Source organism: Crassostrea angulata, chromosome 1, assembly GCF_025612915.1.
Source record: "Crassostrea angulata isolate pt1a10 chromosome 1, ASM2561291v2, whole genome shotgun sequence".
In the NCBI taxonomy this organism is placed as follows: Eukaryota; Metazoa; Mollusca; class Bivalvia; order Ostreida; family Ostreidae; genus Magallana; species Magallana angulata.
This window is the reverse complement of record NC_069111.1, coordinates 55229545-55250583: the sequence shown is the minus strand read 5'-3', so window position 1 is coordinate 55250583 and position 21039 is coordinate 55229545. Positions and strand designations below refer to the sequence as shown.

Below are 21039 nucleotides of genomic sequence, written 5' to 3'. Positions count from 1 at the left end.
AGGTGGATAGTCTTATAAAATACAAACATAAAACCTAACAATTTTTACAGATGAGTAAAAAATTAGTAGTTTTCGTTTTTATTGATCATTTTAATAATTTTTTTCAAAATATATTAATCGCAAAGCTACTTTTATTTCACATTGTAAATGTGCGTTAAAAGAACAGTCACCTGTTCATTAGTTATGGTTTGTTTTCATATTTTAACCTTACACTATCGTTTTTTTAGAACACGAATTATATATATATATATATATATATATATATATATATATATATATATATATATATATATATATATATATATATATATATATATATATACTGTATTCACTAGTCATTCAATAAATGTTTTATGATGAATTTCTTTTAATTCAATCAATAAAATAAACGATCGTGGCATATTGAAATATTATGTCAAATATAAACACGAGTTCTATCATATTTTGTCTTCTTCCTCCTCAAAAATCTTCTGATTCAAAAATTTCCATGGAACGTGTTAGCTGCTATCATATTATTAGATAAACACTTTACGTTTGAGAAATTTCAGAGTACTTTAGATGAAAACGGCTTCATTAATTATTTGAAATCTGTTGAATTCAACAGGTCTTGAATCTCACGCGTGGTCCGCCATTCTCACTGGAAAACACATTAACACTTGGGCGCATACAAAATAAAGTTGGAACCATGAAAGGTCAAAACAATGGGAATAATCGTATGATTTAAGATGAACAATCATCAAGGACAAGATTTACTTTAAAGTTTAGCTTTTAATAGAAACTTAGAGTGCAGACTAGAAAATCAGAGAATGGACATTTTTATGCACTTCTGTAAAAATCACCGAGATGCATGAATGTATATATGAGAGAGACAGGATTACGGCCACTTCAGTATATCGTGTAAAACAATATATTTACGTTCCATACACATTTTTCTTCCTATACGGTCTTTGCTGTTGTAATGGACCATTTTTATACAAAACATCAACCCAAACCATAAATAGCTTAGGTGCTTGAAAATGTGTGAAGCATTCATCCATTTTATAACTCAGATTACTTCAAATTTCAATTTGTAGTAACTTTACATTACTTTAAGATTAAGAAAAAGAAAACATATTAGTCAATTTAAGCTTAAAAAAAGAAAACATGCTTGTCAAATGTTATCTTTTAGCTATAAAAGGACAAATAAAAATCAATATTAGAGAAAAAAAATGTATATCCCTTTCTTTGCGAGGATACTATGAATGTACTCGAGTGAGTGTTAAGTTGTTTAAAATATAGACAAAAAAGAATTGAATGTATACATTATGATGTGAATACATATTTATACAAACCAAGTTTATATGAGGAAAATTTATTAATACATTAAGTGTAAAAGTACTATACCTTTTGGTATAAACAATCGCCTTGAGCTTCCAGTAGACAGCTTACTAGTATTCTGAGGTGAAAAATGCAACTCTGTAATGTATCTAACTAAATATCTTATAATGCAAATTGAAATCATGTTCAATCAATACATAGATCTTCGATTTTAATGATAATGAAAGTAAAAAAAAGTTCATAGTATAATACCATGGCCCATGGTATTATACTATGGTCCATGGGGAATGGTGATAAGCAGACAGCTTATTCTGAGGTGAAAAATGCAATTCTGTAATGTATCTAACTAAATATTTTATACGGAAATCAATGTTAAAACAAAAGATAGATCTTTGATATCAATGATAATAGAGGTACAATAGTTCATAGTATCATACCATGAGGAATGGTGATTTAGGACGATTCTTTCTTACTTTGTCAAAGTGCACGTGATATTCTCCGAATTCAGACTGCACGACAATACTTTGTTGTGGACTCTTAAATATTGATTTGCAGAAATTAAGATGGAGGATTTCAAATAGTAAATCTAGATAACTCAATCAATGGTACAGCTAGAACCATTAAGTTTGTCTGATAATAGATTAAAGTATTCCTTTATTTCAGAACAATATACATGTAAATATATTGGCTGATAGTGTGGCAAAATAACTGAATGGTTTTGTCATCATGACCTAATGAGATTATGTATGGAAAATAGAAGATACCTTAATGTATAATACTGACCAATGGTTGATACCTTAATGCATAATATTGACCAATGGTAAATGCTGTTTCATAAACAAATTCTAGATCTTGTTACAGATGAAAAAGCCATAATTCAGACATATTTTTCACCATGCATTTTGTTGCTTTTTTAATATAAAACCCACGAAATTAGTAATTTGGCCTAGAGTTTTAATATATAGCATGCATTCATTTCGTATCTGTTCATTGCAAGTAGCGCCAAACGAATCACAAATACTCATTGTAACATGACCGACTCCACATGTTTCAATAAATTACCGTTATTAACACTGAAAATCTAAACCTGTACCGGTGTCACAGGAGAATAAAATCACCGGTTAAAGAGTGTCGAAAGTCTTCCTTTTTTATTAAAACCCCCGACCCTAGTCACGTGATGCTACGTTGAGCGGAAATGACAGGGGTTCCTTCTAAGTGTGGGTTGAGTCCTATAAATGACAGAGGTTCCTTCTAAGTGTGGGTTGAGTCCTATAAATTACAAGGCATTTTCCCTCCTCATTCATTACTTGTTTGGCAACATTTGAGGAACTGAGGTCTTCCTGAAGAAAAGCAAGCAAAGGTATGATTTTACATTTGATAGATACTGTTGATATATTTTTCCTCTCGTATCATTCTTTTTAAATCATTATATAAGCCATTTGTTTGGCAACAAATTGTATTACTAATTAATTTAGAATCGATTCTTAAGAAAGCACAAACTTTTAAATCTCATTTAAACGTTATTATCTTCCATTGCCTTTCCTTTGGGATTTAGTACTAATTTCAATTCATATCTTGTTTGTCACAATGTGAAATATATAGCGATCAACAAATATATAGCGTTCAATCGCTAGCTCTGTTTAATCCAGTGGAAAGCAGCATAAAGTTGAGTATATGTTTTTCTCTTAAAACTTAATTTGATAAAACGATTTTATATCTAAAGTTTTGTACATCTTGTTGCCTGATGGTATTTCTCCTTTGAATGGTAGCTAGAATCATATATTCTCTATTGCAATTGTCTAATATATATATTTAGATTTAATGTTCGTCTCATTATCCAAGAAAAAGTAAATATATTTAAAGGGGTGCACTGAAAAATCAATTTTGTCAGCAATAAGAAATTTGGATTTTTATTTCTTAACCTGTTGATGCTTATTAACCATTCTTTATTCACAGTGGTTGTACAGTTTAAAAGAAAAACAATAGACTTCATTAGATTTAGAAATCTTTCTTTTGTTGATAGATTGTTCAGAAATGCGGCTTAATTGATCTAAGAAGATAATAAACGACAAAATTCAATTGCACAATAAGTATCAATAGTCTTTTATTTTGAGTTGATATTGTTAGATTCATCAAACTGGTTTTGAGAATTTTACATCATTTAAAATGACATAAGAACGGTATCATGTCAAAAGTCATTCACGCTTTAATTTTTTTTAAAAACTTATCAATTGATAAAATGATTAAAATGATTTTTTGAGTGAAATCAGGCATTTCAAAATAAAACTAGCATTATATGAGTTTCCTTGTTACTGAAAGTTTAGATTAAGAATTAAATAGCCATGGGCAAATGCACTTGTAAAGCCTTTCCTATTTAGCAATTGAATATCAAAATGTAGGACGGAAAGGAGAATGAAACTTTTTTCAGCAGGTTTAGAAAATATGTAACGACGTAGTGATAAGATCCAAGCACGTCCTGTATATATGTGGGGATGTTTTTTAACCAAAGAAAAAAAAAGCAGGTCGCCAAAGATTCACACCAGCAACATTTCCCCCATGGTTATGGAATCCCTCTGGACTTTTGACAAAAAGCTTACACATTGTCAAAATACACTGGTGAAAATAATTTAGGGTGTTAATCCGGTATACTTGACGGTTCAGGTACCTATGACATTATCTGACGACGAAATAAGCGCGTCCATTTCCATCAGGGCATTTCTTTAAGTGCTGAATTTCGTGCCCGATGCAATTAATAATGCATGTAAGCCTCTACATCTGTTTCATTAGTAAATTGACTGTGCATTTCTATCTAATGCCTTTTTGTCTTTGTCTCGATGATGTGAGAAAAAAGAGTTCTTCGTGACACGCCGTCAAAGCCTTCGGCTGTTTATTTCTTCCTCAAAGAGCAACTGCTAACTGTGGTCCATTTGTAATTTTATTTACGTCTGTCTATGCTTTTACTTAAAATTAATCAACTCAGCTTAACCTTTTTGTATCAAGTTGATCCTCCTGATTATTGTTTTTGGTACATGTTTATGATATTAGCCCCTTTCAATCGCTGAGTATACTATGCACATGTAAGAAGTGAAAAGTTTTATATTATCCGGGTCCAAATGTTCATTATAACTTTCAAAATGAAATCAATTGATGCCCATTCAAATATATCCGGTACGTTCAGTCAGAATTTAGAAAAAAAAATACACGCCAATTTATACAAGCAGAAAGTTACACATAAACAATCGATAATACATTAGTGTCGATATGACCTATCTTACCTTCATTAAGTAAATGTAAATTTTAAACATACCTATAAGTTCTTTGTTTTATATTTAATTATTCTATCGAAGACTTTCACATACCTTTATACAGAATTTATTGTTACGGTATATCAGAAAGATTTACAAAGAGATTAATTTCTCGGGCCTCCCATGAATATTTTACATAATAAATCCCATCTAGATAACGAAGTCTGAATGTATATAAATAAATGATATTCATTATAATATAGTTTTGTACAAATGTTTTTGAATTTGTATATCGAATGATTACGGCATCCTTCCATTTCTGAAAATAACAAATCCCCAATATCACACCAGGAATAAAAGGCAGTCTACATAAAGATGGTTGATTGTTACAAAATCTTACAAACGGAGCGTTAAGGTAATTAATTCATGTTTATATATTTATATAAAAAATAGTAGTTGATTGTTACATTCTATCTAAAATATAGGATAAATTGTAACACACCTTTTCTTTTTCACGAAAGAAATTTCAAATATTTCAAAATCTTTCCTTTTTTTTCAATTAAAATTCATTCATTTTGATTCTTCTTTTCGCTGACCAAAAAAAAGATTCAAATCATTTTATTTTTTCATATAGTGTATAAGGAATACATTTTTGGACTTCCATACTGGTATTTTTTATGTGGATTGCATTCTGTTCTTTGAAATAAAATCATTTTACGATCACCATGAGACAAATTTATTCAACAAAAATTACTAGTATCCAAAATTTTCATATCCTTCAAAAAGGCTAATTTTGTAAAATTTATCAAAGATATATCAAAGTTGCTTTTATAAATAGATAGTTGTATTTTTCATTTTTGATTTTGATTTCTGATACTACTACATCTGTAGTAATGAAAACTTTATATTTATTGAGATTGGTTTTGATACTCTGATATTTTACTAGAACATACCTCAACTTTTGTCTTGAGTTATTTCTTCGGTAAAGCATATATAATTTTATCTCATACGTGTGGTGTATATTACCCGTGTGATAAACCTTTGCTATATCACACGGGTGATGCTATATCAAATACTTCCGGTCGGAACTACTTTTGACACAGCCCCTCGCTTCAACGCTTCAGTGACCTATTTTCGAAGATTTGCTAGTACTTTCAACATAACTACTACAAAAATTAATATAAAATTGATTTTGTCAAAGATTTAAATTACAAATATGAAGGAAAACACATAACTGCGTAGAACAGGCGTCGGAACCGGGGGGCTATTGTGAGTGGGGGGGGGGGGGGGGGGTTGCCCCCCCCCCCCACCTTTTTTGCAAAGTTATTCATAACCGTAACCACAAGACCCTTTTTTTCTTGTTTGTCAAGATTTTTGATAAAGTTAGCCCACTTCCAACTTTCAATTTGCTTTGTGAAGTTTATAAAACTACAAATTACGTTAACTATCAAGGAGTTCATCCTGACCACGCGATGAAAACAGAGCGCTCTGTTTGTTTTTATATACAAGAACTTACCGAAATAATGTTTCATGAGACTTTTATTCCACCACCAGTAAGCATCCTTATTCACTATTTTCAATTTTAAATCATAAGGCTAGCCTAGTGTTTGTTTTATTAAACATCATGCATCAACAACTGTTTCTCGTTCGAGTCAATTCAAACTAACGAGCATTCGCAACTTCGTGTATGTCAACAAACTTGATTATTCAAGTCTTCTAATCGGAATTTCCATTTAATCAAGTGAATAAGCTCTAAGAAAAGTTATCTAGAGCTAAAAAATTATTTTAAGGTTTATTTCATTGAAACTTTACATTAAAACAGTTAGATTTATCTCAGGAATGACGTACTAAATTGTATTGCGCAAGGTCACAATTATAGCCGCATAACACAACGTTGCATCATCGTTTTTAATCTTTGAAAAAAACCAATTTGGGTCACACAAGGGACTGTCTCAAAAGCTTCATAATATAAATCAAATTATATGAGATAAATAGAACATCTATTATTGTGTGATTTTATATTTGCTTTATCCAACTCGTTGAAATGGTTATATTCGCTCGGCAAGCCTCGCGAATATATACACCATTTCAACTCGTTGGATAAAGCAAATATAAAATCACACAATATAGATATCCTCTATATATACTATAAATGTGAGATTTAAAAAAAATTCTGATAAAATAATCCACTTTGACCACTGGAGTATTCAGTTTTGATGTCAAATCAAGATTTGACAGGGCGTATACTTCCGAATAGTCGGTCATATTCGGACAACTCTTTCTATAATCTTGAACTTTAACCCGCTTGCATTTAGAAGCACGGATGATTTTCTAGTTTTAAACAAATCATTATCTAGGCTTATAATGTAATAGCTGCAAGTCTTAGCTCCCGGTCAGAAAAAAATCGGATGGACGACCTGGGAGCTACAGTGCCACCCATTGAAAAAAATTGTATATTTATTGTGCACAAAAATCTGCGCTAGTTTTGGACTGATTAACCTTGCTTATATGAAAATTCTGTGAAAACGATTAGTACCATCATATTTTTTATGCAATTTACTACTTATATCGTGTCTTTACTTGCCTCTGATAGTCTTTTTAACACCATCACCAGCCCCGTAAAGTGAAGTGCTGCAGTTTGTTTACATGTAAAAATGACAACTCCCGATCTCCATGTAAATTTAACATACTTGATTTTTCGAGGTCGGTAGCGTGTTCCAGAGAAAGTCTGATGCAAGTAAAGAGGCGATATCAGAAGTAAATTGCATGAAGAATTTAATGGTATAAATTGTTTTCACATAATTTGCGTATAAATAAGGTTAATCTGCCCAAATAAGCGCACGTTTTTTCTGCACAGTAAATACACAATTTTTCAATGGGTGGCGCTGTAGCTCCCAGGTTGTCCATCCCAATTTTTTCAGACCGGGAGCTACAGACTCGCAGCTAATAAATTATAATGTAAGTGTAAAATGGCTAAGTTTATAAATATTTTCAAAACTGCTCATCATCCAATGGCTGTTGTCCTCTTGTTTTAGGAATGACAATAAAAAAAGGCTTCACACACAGTTTAAAGGCAAAAAATCTAAATATTGTTTCTTTTTTTTTTCTGAATGAATTAAACAATGTATTGACTGACTTAATATTTGCCCCCCCCCTCTCTCCCAAAAAGCTCTGCTGATAAAAAAATAAATGAGTGATTTGAATCTTTTTCAGATGCCCCGACAACTTTACACAGCTCTGTTCTTAGTCCTCGTCGCACTACTTTTAAGCTCAACACCGGAAGTCTCCGCCAAAAGTTCGTGTTCCTACGCCTGCATGAAGACCCTATTTTCGTGCAAGCGGCGAAGTGAGGGGGATTGTTGTAACAAATTCACGGAATGTTTCCACACCTGTGATCTTGCTGCACCCCCGTAAGTAATGCAAAGTAATGTAAACAAAAAACGTCTACTTGCGAAAAGAAATCTTCCTATATTTAATACCGCAAAATTTCATAATTTGTAAGAGTGGTTTAATATACATGTACAGTGGCTTCAATATCATATTATTCTTGGTTTAAGACTGCATTCTGTGAAAATTTCGTCCTTATGAATATTATTTCGTTTAAAATAAGATATATTCAATGACAATGTAAATTTATACTTTTTAAATATAAGGAGCAAAAATTCCTCTCTGGGTTATCGTAAAATAACAATAACGAAGATACCTAATAAATAAAAATTAATTGCAGCCCAGAAGACTGGGCTACTCCATACATGTACAACCGTTTTAATTGTTTTGTAAGTTATCGAAAAATAACATATACAATATATCTTTAAATATCTATAATCATAATTATTAACCTCAAAATCTTGATTTTTATTCATTGCACAATATGTAAAGTTCTTTCATATGAAAACTAACAGTTTTATTATAATATTATTACATCTTCAAAGTATTATTCCCTCTATTTCTTACGAAACTTATAGTTAATTCATACATGTAGTTCTATAGAAACAGCCAGACTGAAATCGATTGGTCGAAATCTACAGCGGCTGAAACTTGAGAAGAAATTGACAGGTCTGAATTTGACACACCCTGTTTATCGATTGGTCTAAACTTACAGCGACCTTCAAAATATCACGGACTGCACGAAATAATCATGATGATGTCAGACTCAAAGTCTCACAGGAGACGATTAGCCTTTTTTAAAGCTAACCTACTTATGTATATTAACAGTAATATAGTGAATTTTACTAACTTTTCATAATCAATTTATTGATTTGTTTAAGAGGGATGTTAATATAAACAATAAAATGCTTTCTTTGATGATTCATGCGGGTTATGAAGATAACGATCATTGCAGAAAAAATTTACACAACCCGCTAACGCAGGTTATGTATTTTTTTTTTTTGCAATGTCGCTTCCTTCATATCCCGAATGAATCACCAAAGAAAGCATTTTATTGTTTAAATGTGATCTTAAAAGAAGAAGTTAAGCTTGCTTATGATTTGTTAAGCACAAGGACGAATCACTATTTTCCAGATATTCATATATTAAACGACTAATAAAAGAATTAGTTGTTAATCCATTTTTAATTATCAATATTTACATAGAAGATGCAATTATAAGTTTAAGGCATTTGACTAAACCTCCGTGTCATTTGGGAGGGGGGATTGGGAGGTGAAATATTATTACATACCATTCACTAATATTAAACATGCACGTGTGCATGGACATATATTTAAAAATCACGAAAGATGTCTTCTTTTTTATATCGATTTTTAGCGGTGTATGTATAAAATTTATATGTATTCTCATCTGATGGACAGGTTTTTGCTAAATATTTTACCCGTGCGCCAATTCGTTGCTATAACAATGCTTTCTTGTGTTTACCGTAGCTACTGGATATGTTGGCTTCAATATTTAAACATCTTTCTTTTAACAAAGTAATTAATTGATCGTAAAAAGTGAGTAAAAGCTACCAAATTACTGTTAATGTACATCAGTGAGTTAGCTAAAAAAAACACCCAAATCGTCTCTTATGGAATTTGATTCTGATATCATCGTTATCATTTTGTGTAGTCCGTAGTTTTTCTTATATCGTTGTTGGTTTCGACCAATCGATAAACGGGGCGTGTAGATTTCAGTCCTGTCAGTTTCAATCGCTGTTCGAAGGTTTCGACAGATCGATAAACGGGTCGTGTAGATTTTAGTCCGGCTGTTTCCAGAGAGCTGTGGAACTATAAGTTTCTGTAAGACATACATGTAGAGGGAATCTTACTCGGTAGATGTAAATATAAAACAATGATCTGATCATATGTTTATATATTCTAGAAAGCCACGGCGTAAGACTAATCTCTCAGAGAAAAGGCGACTTGATTTTGATAGATAACATAATGACTGCTATACAAAAAATTTATGAATGATTGAAACACACTGCTTTCATAAAAATGTTTATCAACGAAATAAATTAAACTAGACTTTTTATTTGTCGTAGGTGTGCTGGAAAGCGCGGGAGTTGGAACAAGCGATACCAGGTCTCCCAGGGTTACGAGGACCGGGAGCTTTACCCTTACTATTAAACCTTGACCTTCAGCATTAGTGAACAGCTGCTATAACACAACAGATCAAATAAAAATGCATCACTCATTGGAGACAGTGAACCTAGGAAAACTCGCACCGTACACATTATCTGTTTATATATTTTTTTCTTGATGAAGAGTTGCAATGATCACTATTCAAAGCCTTGCTTTAAGTATCATACCATTTCTTTACCAAGCACTATTCTTCAAAAGAATTAAATTTCTATCACTTCATGTTAGGAACTCCACTACTACCATCACAGCATGTACTGTGTATTTTCAGTTCTTCAGTGAATAAATACGTCGTGCACTATCAGTGCATTGAAATGAAAAAATAATCTGTTTTTATGGTTTAATGCTCATCGTACGAACGAATTACATGTAGACAGATGATAATTAAAGGACGACTATCCAAGAACCACCCATGCAGTAGTCCCGTTGGTAGTAGATGTGGATGGGGTAGAAATAGGTTTGGTCGGATTGTGTGAGTGGTGCTGATGGTAATCACAGGCAGTGGGTAATGCACATACCTCAAAGTCGAACTTCCGGTCTCTAGGTTAATGCCCAAAGAAACAACGAAAAAAAGTTTGGTTTTTTTTTTAAATACCGCGAAAAAATCATTTGAAATCTTTTGAAATTATATCCGGACAGTTCTAAAATACTTTGACTAAAGCTAAATAGAAGCTTACTCCGCCTTGTTGTCATGAAAACTAACAACTCCTCTAATGAAATAGTTGTCTGGGGCAATGTAAGTAAACGGGCCTTGAAGGTCATTAACCCAGCCGGTGTAGTGGCAATTGGTTTCACATGTAACTAAGGAAGAAATTGTCTGTTTAACGATATTAAAATTGAGCGCAACTAGTATTATTGCATCTTAAATATAAAATGTAGTAATATTATTTTTATTAAATGATCATAGTGATAAATCACAGGCAATCTCTTGCTAGAAAAACCCTTTGCCTAACAATCTACGAAAATACGTGTATATATCTTTTCAGCTTATGCAAGATAGGTGTCGATGCTGACCAAATTTTTTTTTTCAAAGCAAATATCTAAAGGTTGTAGTTTTTAACAATTAATACAAAATTTACTTACTTTACCATTTACTTACGTGGAAGATTGCAACACTTGAATTTAAACCTCCTGTCTTCGTATGTGTCCTGGTGGTAGCTTTCTATTCCATGGATGACACCAGACCCACACTGAAACACTATGGGACTGTCCATCGCATTGACATAATCTGTACCAAAGGCAAAGGTTTTAGTTGCTTTTTTCGATGTATTATTAAACATAGGTAATCACTGATTACAAAGCTCACAGAGACAAGGCATCACCTTTATGAAGCATCACCTTTATGAGATCACATTTATCATATTATATGAAAATCACAGTTGATGATCTTGGATAAACATGGATACTCTTTTGACACAATATCGTATTTCTATATCATATGTTTAAATATTGTCTGATAATGCAATCATATGATATGACACTGTATCGTGTTATACATTATTGTATTTGATCACATAATACAATATAATAATATAAATGATACAATATAGTAAAAACCTTAACCTCATCCTGCATCCAAAAGCTATGTCTCAAATTCAGCATTCAAGCCTGTCATGTGTATCAGTATCATAAGACACACCATCCATGCAAGTTTGGTGAAGTTAGATTTAGTAAAAAATAAGATATAATCATCAAAATCCACCTGCTCCAAAAACTTTAACTAGCTCTAAAAACCTTAATCTCCTCCAGCATCCGAAACCTATGGCTCTGATTCAGAATGTAAGCCTGTCTCGAGCATCAGTATCATAAGACGCACCAGCACCATCCATGCAAGTTTGGATCCTAAATTTGATCGATAAAGTAAATACAGATATATACCGGTCCAGAAACAGGAAGATACTTCCACTGGGGAATCGAGGCGGGCGTTACACTGGAAACTGAACTTCCGGTCGTTGTAATAGCTGTTGAAGAAACTCTCTACGTTGGTCAGGTAACTGCCGACGGGGCACACAAATTGGAAATGTCCGTCAAACTCGTTGGCCCAGTTCGACTCTGGAGCGCCACCTCGCGACAGACACATGAGTAAAAGGAAAACTGCAAAGTAGAGCTACTGGGGGAGTTACATTCTCAAAAAAGAGAACTTGCTAATACTGGTAGACGCGTTATTTGACATGTATAGCATGTTTAAAACCTTGATGACATATTATGACCTTATATTATGACCTTAATACAGAGAAAGTCCTCAAATGATACACAGGATGATATTTTCCAATCGTTACCATGACTCCCCCTTTTTTAAATTTAGTGATTATTTTATGAGGCGAATTACTAAATATTGTCTGTGAATGTTTCATTAGTAACAATATTAGTCTAAAATATAAATAAAACTATCGGTATATACACAAGAGTATAAAACATATACTTGTTGGTGTCATTTACTGCCATTGTCTTTTTTTTAACGATACTTTTTTTTCGAAATCACTTACCTGGGACGGCGTCATTCATGTTGATTGCACTGATAACCTACATGTACCTATCTCGATCCGGCCTTGACCTAAGGTAACCACCACTCAATCAACTTCTCCGAGATCAATATCAGTGACGCTTTTTTAGGATTATGTCTTGTATGTACGAACAATTTGAGCGGTAAATAGGTTTTTTTCTAAATATTTTTGTTCAATAAATAAATTAAGAATTTGCGCCATAATTTGCTTTAAATGATACATATTTAGTTTACAAATAAAAGGTTTACATATTGCGATGAATAGGAGTTTTTCTGAAACTAAGGAATAAAAAAATCTCAAAAATCTTTGAGTATTATGGGTGGTGAAGGGTATTATGATAGATTTGATCACCCCTACAGTATTTGATTAATTAATAATATTCAAAGAATGATTCCTTATTACTTATATATATGCAAGTGATGAATTTTATTAGACTATACATTACAAAATCGATCGTGATGTTATCACAGACTGTGACAATGGAAATGAAAATATCAGAGGTTCATGGACGAAGTCCTACGCTAGGAATCGAACTCCTATCCTATGGGCACCGGTAACTGGAATAGGTCGAAATTTAAAGTTCCTACGCAAGAAATCGAACTTTTATCATAGTGGCACTGGTTACTGGAATAGACCGGAATTTATAGGTCCTGTGCTAGAAATCGAACTTTTATCATAGTGGCACTAGTTACTGGAATAAGCCGGAATGTATAGTTTCTTCGTTATGAATCGAACTTCTATCATAGAGTCAATGTTGTCAATGTATAACGACCACATTGTGTACGTAATAAATGAATGGTCCGATATTCTTAATCACGATATCATTTGAAGGTGTTATAAATAAAAACACTCCACCAAAGGAATTTTCGGGGTTTTTTTAATTATTGTCCTAATCATTGCGCCTTCAAGTCTATTTTCAACGCAAGTTTTATTAAAATGATATAAAAAGTAACTTGTATTTCATACAAATCTTTTGGTGAATGTATGCATAAAGTTTCTCTATATTGAAAGAATCATTTACCGTGGATATTTTGACAAAATCAAATTTTCTTCCTTTAATCAAGGGAAGATAACGCTTTAAAAAAAATGAAAAATGGCCGACCTCTTGTTGTTAGTCGTGTGAATTTGGATCTTTTTACTTTGATTGTTACTTGTATTTAGCGATTATTATTTAACTAATTCAAAATGATTCAAAATTGTTCAATATCCCTTCATTATACATTGAATACTTTATAATTATGAGTCTTTAAAATAAGTTGCTGCTTATGAATCACTTTGAAATTGAAAAACTAGAATTCCAATTTTTTTTTAAAAATTAAAGGAAGGAGAACAGTATTTGGTTTGAGCTCTTGATAGGGAGGGATATAACAATGTTTGATGCCATCAATTTATAAGATTATTTTCTATTCTTTATATCAGGTTTTTGGGTATTTCATGCCATGTTTTTATTGGGGGGGGGGAGGGGGTTAAGACGTGACGCAAATATGCTATAAAGGAGCGTTGCAATCAGTGTTATAATGGAATTATATAATAAAAAGGTACGAATAAGAGAGGTATGTGAAATGATGATTAATAAAATAACTCCGTATAGAGTAAAAGAGTGAACCTTTAACAGAAAAACAACCGATAGGTAACAGCGAAGTTAATGAATAGATCACGAGATAAATAAGCTTCTTTGATTAAGTCATTTATTATTGAGAATACGAGATGAAGGGAGTTGATGATTGCATAACCCTGTGTTTCTGTAGTATTCCAGATACCCGTTACATAATTACCCAGACGTTGCACTTTATGTATACGCTGCGTGAATAACGGTGCATACCTGTGATTATTATGTCCGATCATCGTCAAGTAATGTTGTTTAATAAGTTGTTACTGGATAATTCCAGTCCGTGTAAATAGACAACATGATGAATGGTAGCCTGAGGGGACATCACACCGGGCCCCAAAAAATCTGCCGGGGTCAAAGTGTCATACGGTCCTGTTTGTTTGCTTTTTTTTGTTTGTGTCTGACTCAATCATACTAGCATAACAGTAAATTCTTGTGTAGTATATGTAGTTTGGTAAAAAAAAATTTCGGTAATGCTCACTTAAAAGCTCGTGGCAAAGCTACCTGTTAGATGTTGATTGTGACAGAGTATGTAAAGTATTTGCATGATCGTAATATTTGCAGACCTACAATTTTGCTTATTTCGTTGAGTGTAGTAAGCTCGGTTTTTGTGTACTTGAGTCAGCTACCTGATGTCAAGCAAGCAGAGATATAGCCATGTTATTCTTTCACCTCATAAGAATTTAGGTTCTTTATTTTGCCAAATTTCAAACACTTAGTAAATGCAACTAGTTTAAGATATAGTGAAAAAAGGTTTTGTTACCATTTTAAATACCAGAATACATCTTTATGATAAACATTGAAGCTGTAAAAAAAAAATTGATCGCCCTGTATGAGCGTGTAAAAATGTATGAGGTACTCAAAATGTATGAGGTACTCAAAATGTATGAGGTACTCAAAATGTATGAGGTACTCAAAATGTTGTCTGCATATAGCTATATAGATTTTTAACGAGCATAACCTATATCCACGCGTACTGAGCAAAATTTATTTACACTAAAAGGACACTTTTACAAAATATGTGCATATTAAGTTTAAGCAATATTATATGTTCCTTTTTATGCATTTTCACTTGCTTTAAAATTGTATCAAAGCATTCTATATGACCACAATTCATCGGTCAACTATGACAGTATCGTTCATACAAGCATAGAGAATACTAAAACATATTTATTCGAATATATCAAAAAGTTAAAATCAATAATTTAAAAACTATGATATCAAATTCCCTTCGTACTGCGTTGAGACGGACTAGCTATTGACAAGCCTTGACAACACATTCCAATTAGAAAATAGATTCATTTTTAGAAATAGCTTGTCGTTTCGTTATGGATTTTGATGAACAATATTTTTGTGAAAAATAATTTTCACGAAATAAATTCACACCCAAAGCTGCAACGTTTTATGCGCCTAAATGCCTTATAACCTCTAGTATGAATTACAATCTATCTCGCAACATCATTTATGGAGCTTTTAGAGTACTCCTGCAGGTGTCATACGGTAACATCTGCGAATGAAACAAGTCAATTTTGATATTTTATAAAGTATTTATTACAGTAAAAAAAATGTATTACAAATCGCCTTAAAAATTAAAACTAACATATAAATAAAAAACAATGTAAGTTATGACAATTACATTGAAGTAAAAAATGGGTACATGTAAATGAAATATTATTTTGTGCATGAACACTGGATTTCTTTGATTGAAATTTGAAAACGTTCTATAGAGTTAGGTCAGGACAGTGGAGCGCCTGCACATCGGGCGAACCTCAGGACACGTCAAACAGCGCCGACCGTTGTAAGACACGGTGCTCTGGTCGTAGCACCTCGCTGGAAGTCCCTGTGGCACCTGTCCGCACGTGGGGAGCAGGTTCTCACAGATATCCAATTGTTCCAGCTGACAGGCGGGGTCGACCTGTGGACATCCGGGACATTCTTGGCCGTTCATTCCCATGATGACTCCGGGTCTGAGACAAGATTCGGGGACATTTCTAGGCATATCGGGACACATAAGGGCTGGGCACAGTTGTGGATTGAATGGACGAGTTGGCGCTCTTGGTGTAGGTGGTGCCGGTGTGGCTGGTAGCGCTTGTGGCGGCCTCCTCGGCGGCATTGGACATCCAGGAGCCATTACTCTGGATGGACACTCTGTGGCGCACTGTGATCCCGAGAGTTGGGAGGGTTGTCTCAAACAACGATACGGGACCCCTCGGACTTCCGAGCACTGAATTCCGGGACACATATTGTAGGACTCTTCTATGCATCCGGCTTCTTCTGTTTTGAAATAAGGACATGTTAAACAAGCTCTGTTTCCAAAACTGATGACGGATTGAGACTTGCATCTATTGGGAGTATTTGTTGGAGCACCCCAACAGTCTAGAATGTGGTTTTGACAAATCTGTAGGTTTAAACCGGGACAGAATGGATCAATGACTGCACATTTGCGACAGGGTGTTCCCTCGTAGCTGGATAGCTCCCCTTCGGTGATACAATTCTGTGGAATTCCGGCCAGCGGTGGACAATAAGAGTTGGGACACAGCGACACTGGTGTTAGGCTACGTTTTGGTGCGGCAGATAGTGGGTTGCAAGCTGGATTTTGTGTGTCTATCTCTGGACAGAGGTGACATTGTGAGGAACCGAGCCTGACCATACGTCCCTCCTTTACGCATGCGCTAGATACCTGAGACAAGTCGGCACATTTTAATCCCGGACATCTCCTTAAGTCTGGTGTATTGCATTCTGGGTCCTCGGTTTTCAGAAATGGACAGGACAAGCATGGATTGTTGTTAAACTGAATGACGCTCTGTTCTATACACTTCTTGGGTGCTGATTTGGGTACACCGGTGCAGTCTACGATGTGATTCTGGCAGATGTCCAGATTCAGACCCTCACAGAACGGGTCTACGTAATCACAATCCCTGCATTGAGCGCCCTCAAACTCAATAATCGACCCCTCCCTGATACACGATTTGTTGATTTGGGCAAAAGACGGACAGGACACATGGACGCACGGTGGAACCTCATTTTGTTGTCTGGGGTTTCCAGATTTCAGAACGGTTGATCCCACACTTGATGGACCACCAGCAGGTTGTCTTGGTAAGTTTTCGGGTAAGCATTCAGAGTAAATAATATCGCAACTCTTGCAGAGCGACCATCCTTGGAACATCAGGCTGCCTGGAATAATGCAGAATTCTGGCATATCCACGGGAATAGGCTCACACATCAAGTGTGGACAGGTCGGGAAGCCTCTCCATAACCAAGGGAGCCTATTCTGGCCTGTTGAACAAAACAAAATCAAATCATCAGTTTGATATTTTAATTGCGCAGAAACAAGTAATTCTAGTCATATAAAATAGATATATAAGATATCATAATAAATAATTTTTATTAAAAAACAAAACAAAAATATGTTCATCGTTCATGTATGAAAAATAAATTTAATAAAGTTGTAATTCTAGATAATATTTTTATTTAATTTCTTAAGGTGCATATTTACCGTAAACAGAACAGGTTCCTATGAGCAGCGTGACCAGTAGCTGTGTTAGAGCCATTGCTGTACTGTGTGTTGTTCTTTAGAATGAAGGTAGTGCCGAGGATAGGGGATATATATACCGGCTCCAGGGAGCGGGCAGTGAGCGCTGATTGATGTAAACGGCCTTCAGACAACACCGTGTCATTTATTAATTAACCAATCAGAATCCCGGAATGCGGAGATTCCAGCAACGTAAACCCCGATGATGACGTATTTACTGTTATTTCGGCTCTAATTAGAATCACGACTTACGGCGAAGACAGGTTACGTATGAATCAAGGAATTTGGGTTTCACGAACTTTGTATATTTCAAAATCTGTGTGAAATAACATATCTTTTTTCCATTAATTTTAGGCATTTTTACTTGCAAGAAAGTACAAATTGTACTATATAATATTTTAGTTATAAATATGTTTCATGTATAACCGCTCTGTCGTCACATTTTGGTGTTGCGTTAAAACTGATCTATCGTAAAATTGTAATTTAATACTTGATGGGTTTTTATCTCTTTGTTTACCAGTAACATGTGCTATAGAGCCCTACAGATGCTACACATGTCGTCCCACCACCATCACCAGCTGGATCCTACCCCGGGCGGCCTTTTAACGACCTCAATCAGTATCTATCATGTAACATTGACAGCATGTCGTAATGTTGAAAATAACTAATCGTAACTACTCTAACTTTCGGCCAAACATTAGTTATTGAGTATAAAATAATCAAATATGCTCTGTTTTTAACAGCGTCCTGAAGGTACGGGACTTTGAAATTTAAAATAAGTTGAGAGAGAGAGAGAGAGAGAGAGAGAGGGAGAGGGGAGAGAGAGAGGGGGAGAGAGAGTACTTGAGCACTAAATATCTAAACCGGATGAAGAGATCAAGGTATTTCTATTAGATCTTTCCCTGATAGGTGTTCATGAGTAACTCATGAAAATTAATGACTGTGATTAATTAATGTTGTTAACTACTATGATTCATGTCTTGGTTTTTTCGTTGAATTTAAATGTTTTAGCTTAAAAATCATGGATAAAGTGACCCCCATAAAAACTTTCACATTGCCATGCCTACTTAATGGAAATAGTTCTATGCGCGTGGGAGACCATATTTAGGTAATGAGTGCACATGTTTCGGTCCTAATATGTGACGCGAGGTGTACCGACCGTGCATTGTAATTAATTAGCCATTATAATCATGTGGTTCATCAAAACCGCGCATCTTAGTGTCATATAGAGCCATTGCTATCCTGCAACACGGGCGCTGTCCGCTCCAATGGGCCGCAGTATACCGCGAAAGGTGTCCTTGGTATGAGCTTTTAACTGTCTTACCATGCTGTACTTCACCATTCTCTTCCCTTACTGTCCACATTCATCGTAAAAATAACGGTTAATATGTTTATGTGTTTATGCATAAAATATAGTAAAGGTATGAGAGAGAGAGAGAGAGAGAGAGAGAGAGGGGGGGGGTTGTTTATTAAAAGAATTGATGGTAGTGGACTTTCGACAAAACAATTTGATTAAAATATGACATATGCTTTTAAATATGATGCTTTTAAATATGATTTTACAATTCCGGACAAACAGAAGTGTCTAAGTTGTTTGTTTTTCATACAAACCTCTGGAGAAACTGACGGGGAATTCCCGAATTCCCCCCTCTAAGTCAGGATTATCAGTGATACAGCAGATGCTATACATGCGTGATGACCTCAATGCAAATAAAACCATCGTCTTCATGGTCAGTACCAATATCTATATACCTTTGGCGATTGGTTACCGCCACCTCCACCGACTTGAGTCATCATTTGAAGTATTTTTACTGTGTTTATTTTGATGGGAGACCATCTAATTCATGCGTAATTCATCTGGCGGGACAAGACCTGTTATATTTGATGCAATTGTACACCATATCAGCACAATAGATCTTCAGTTTTTGAAATAGGCGCTGACATGTATTTTACAAATAACGCCGATAACAATGTGCAAACCACTTCAGTCTAAGTTTTGTTTAGTTAATAATGAGGTTAACAACATTTTCCTCCTGAACCCAGTATTTCATTTTGTTTCTCATTACAAGTTTCGTGAGTGTTAAACTGTTCAAGAATACTATTTTTTCTTTGTTCATTTCAAAAAACGATTAATAACACAAAACATGGCTTTTATCTCCATAACATTCAAGAATGAGAGTTTATAGTTTTCTGCTGTGAAAAAGATCAAATAGACCGTCATAAATAAACGTTGCGCATTCTTGTGTCTGTAATTACTTATTAATTCAAAAATCATAGTTGTAGATGACTGAAAGAAATCAAGTAACCAATTGTTGCTGTTAATTACGGCTCCATGTCGTTCCTGGAATGCATCATAATGACCACGTGATCTTTAAAAGGGAAACACGATCATGATAACATTTTTCAAGCTATTGAGCGTTTGGTCGGGGATTTCCCTGTTTTATTATGCTTTTGTGTGAGTGAGGGAAATGACCACTGTTGTGTAAGAGGTGAAGGTCAGCCTCATATATAACCAAATCAGACAGAGTTATTCACTAATTGCAAAAGAAACCTAAAATCAAAAAAACAAAAAACAAAAACACACCAAAACCCTCGCAATATAGGCTGTGCGCAGTATATTTAAAGAACGTATTTTAATGAGAAAAATATATTTGGAATAAATATTTCATTTTGTTTTTCTTTTTTACTTTTTCATTGACGTGTGATTTTCATCATTAGCAAAGTAATTGGTATGGTCCAAGAAAAATAAAATCATAACACAGTATCATGGAACAAGAGGCCCATGGGGCCACATCGCTCACCTGAGCAACAATGACATGGGCGTTCAAAGGATATTGTACCATACGGCCCCTCGGTAGAATTACAAAAAAAAAATTTGTAAAGTATTCGAATTTTACACTTATTTTTGCATACTCTTAATCTTTGACATTGTACCTTTATGTAATACCATTTTTACCAAAAATAAGAAGATCCTATGCAAGATATAAAACTTAACTTTTGGTAGGGGTACACTGTTAACTTCCAATTCTCTATTTTTTCGTTCTGCCCCCTACTTCCCCATCTATATTAAGCGATCAAAATATTTGAGAGCATATAGGTACATTTTCTTTCTTAATACTTACTAGTTATTTTATTTTTTAAAAACTTTTTTTAATATTTATTGTTCAATATTGCACCACTTGGTGGAATGAACTACATGTATATAGGAAGAAGATTTTATTTAAAGAATTCCTACAGATGTGAAGAATAAAATTGTGCC

The 21039-nt window shown here is 34.1% G+C and overlaps 2 protein-coding genes and 1 long non-coding RNA gene across 4 annotated transcripts; 1 reads left to right on the top strand and 2 right to left on the bottom strand.

Moving 5' to 3' along the window:
- The first annotated feature begins 2296 nt into the window (after positions 1–2296).
- On the top strand, positions 2297–10430 carry LOC128155762 (uncharacterized). 2 transcript variants are annotated; one of them, XR_008239643.1, is made up of 4 exons: positions 2297–2521; positions 2562–2677; positions 7776–7972; positions 10039–10430. It is a non-coding gene; the product is annotated as an uncharacterized LOC128155762 (long non-coding RNA). The 2 variants fall into 2 exon arrangements; XR_008239639.1 differs by having other exon boundaries at positions 2304–2677; positions 10039–10422.
- Positions 10431–10530: 100 nt separating this feature from the next.
- LOC128155754 (hemagglutinin/amebocyte aggregation factor-like) lies at positions 10531–12676 on the bottom strand. The gene is made up of 5 exons (XM_052817607.1): positions 12622–12676; positions 12014–12229; positions 11235–11363; positions 10813–10936; positions 10531–10675 (listed from the first exon to the last, which is right to left on the bottom strand). The coding sequence occupies exons 1-5, from the start codon at positions 12638–12640 to the stop codon at positions 10531–10533; spliced, it is 633 nt and encodes a 210-aa protein (XP_052673567.1). The 5' UTR covers positions 12641–12676.
- Positions 12677–15775: 3099 nt separating this feature from the next.
- Positions 15776–17902, bottom strand: LOC128183104 (uncharacterized). The gene is made up of 2 exons (XM_052851970.1): positions 17745–17902; positions 15776–17524 (listed from the first exon to the last, which is right to left on the bottom strand). The coding sequence occupies exons 1-2, from the start codon at positions 17797–17799 to the stop codon at positions 15978–15980; spliced, it is 1602 nt and encodes a 533-aa protein (XP_052707930.1). The 5' UTR covers positions 17800–17902; the 3' UTR covers positions 15776–15977.
- Between the last annotated feature and the right edge of the window lie 3137 nt (positions 17903–21039).

Excerpts from the sequence above, each read along its gene's own strand:
- LOC128155754 (XM_052817607.1), bottom strand. Across the intron at positions 10,937-11,234 it reads CAAGTGTTGCAATCTTCCAC|TTACATGTGAAACCAATTGC; the intron begins GTAAGTAAATGG and ends TTTCTTCCTTAG. Across the intron at positions 10,676-10,812 it reads TTTCATGACAACAAGGCGGA|AGACCGGAAGTTCGACTTTG; the intron begins GTAAGCTTCTAT and ends GCATTAACCTAG.
- LOC128183104 (XM_052851970.1), bottom strand. The coding sequence starts at position 17,799 with ATGGCTCTAACACAGCTACTGGTCACGCTGCTCATAGGAACCTGTTCT. Across the intron at positions 17,525-17,744 it reads AGGAACCTGTTCTGTTTACG|GCCAGAATAGGCTCCCTTGG; the intron begins GTAAATATGCAC and ends TTTGTTCAACAG.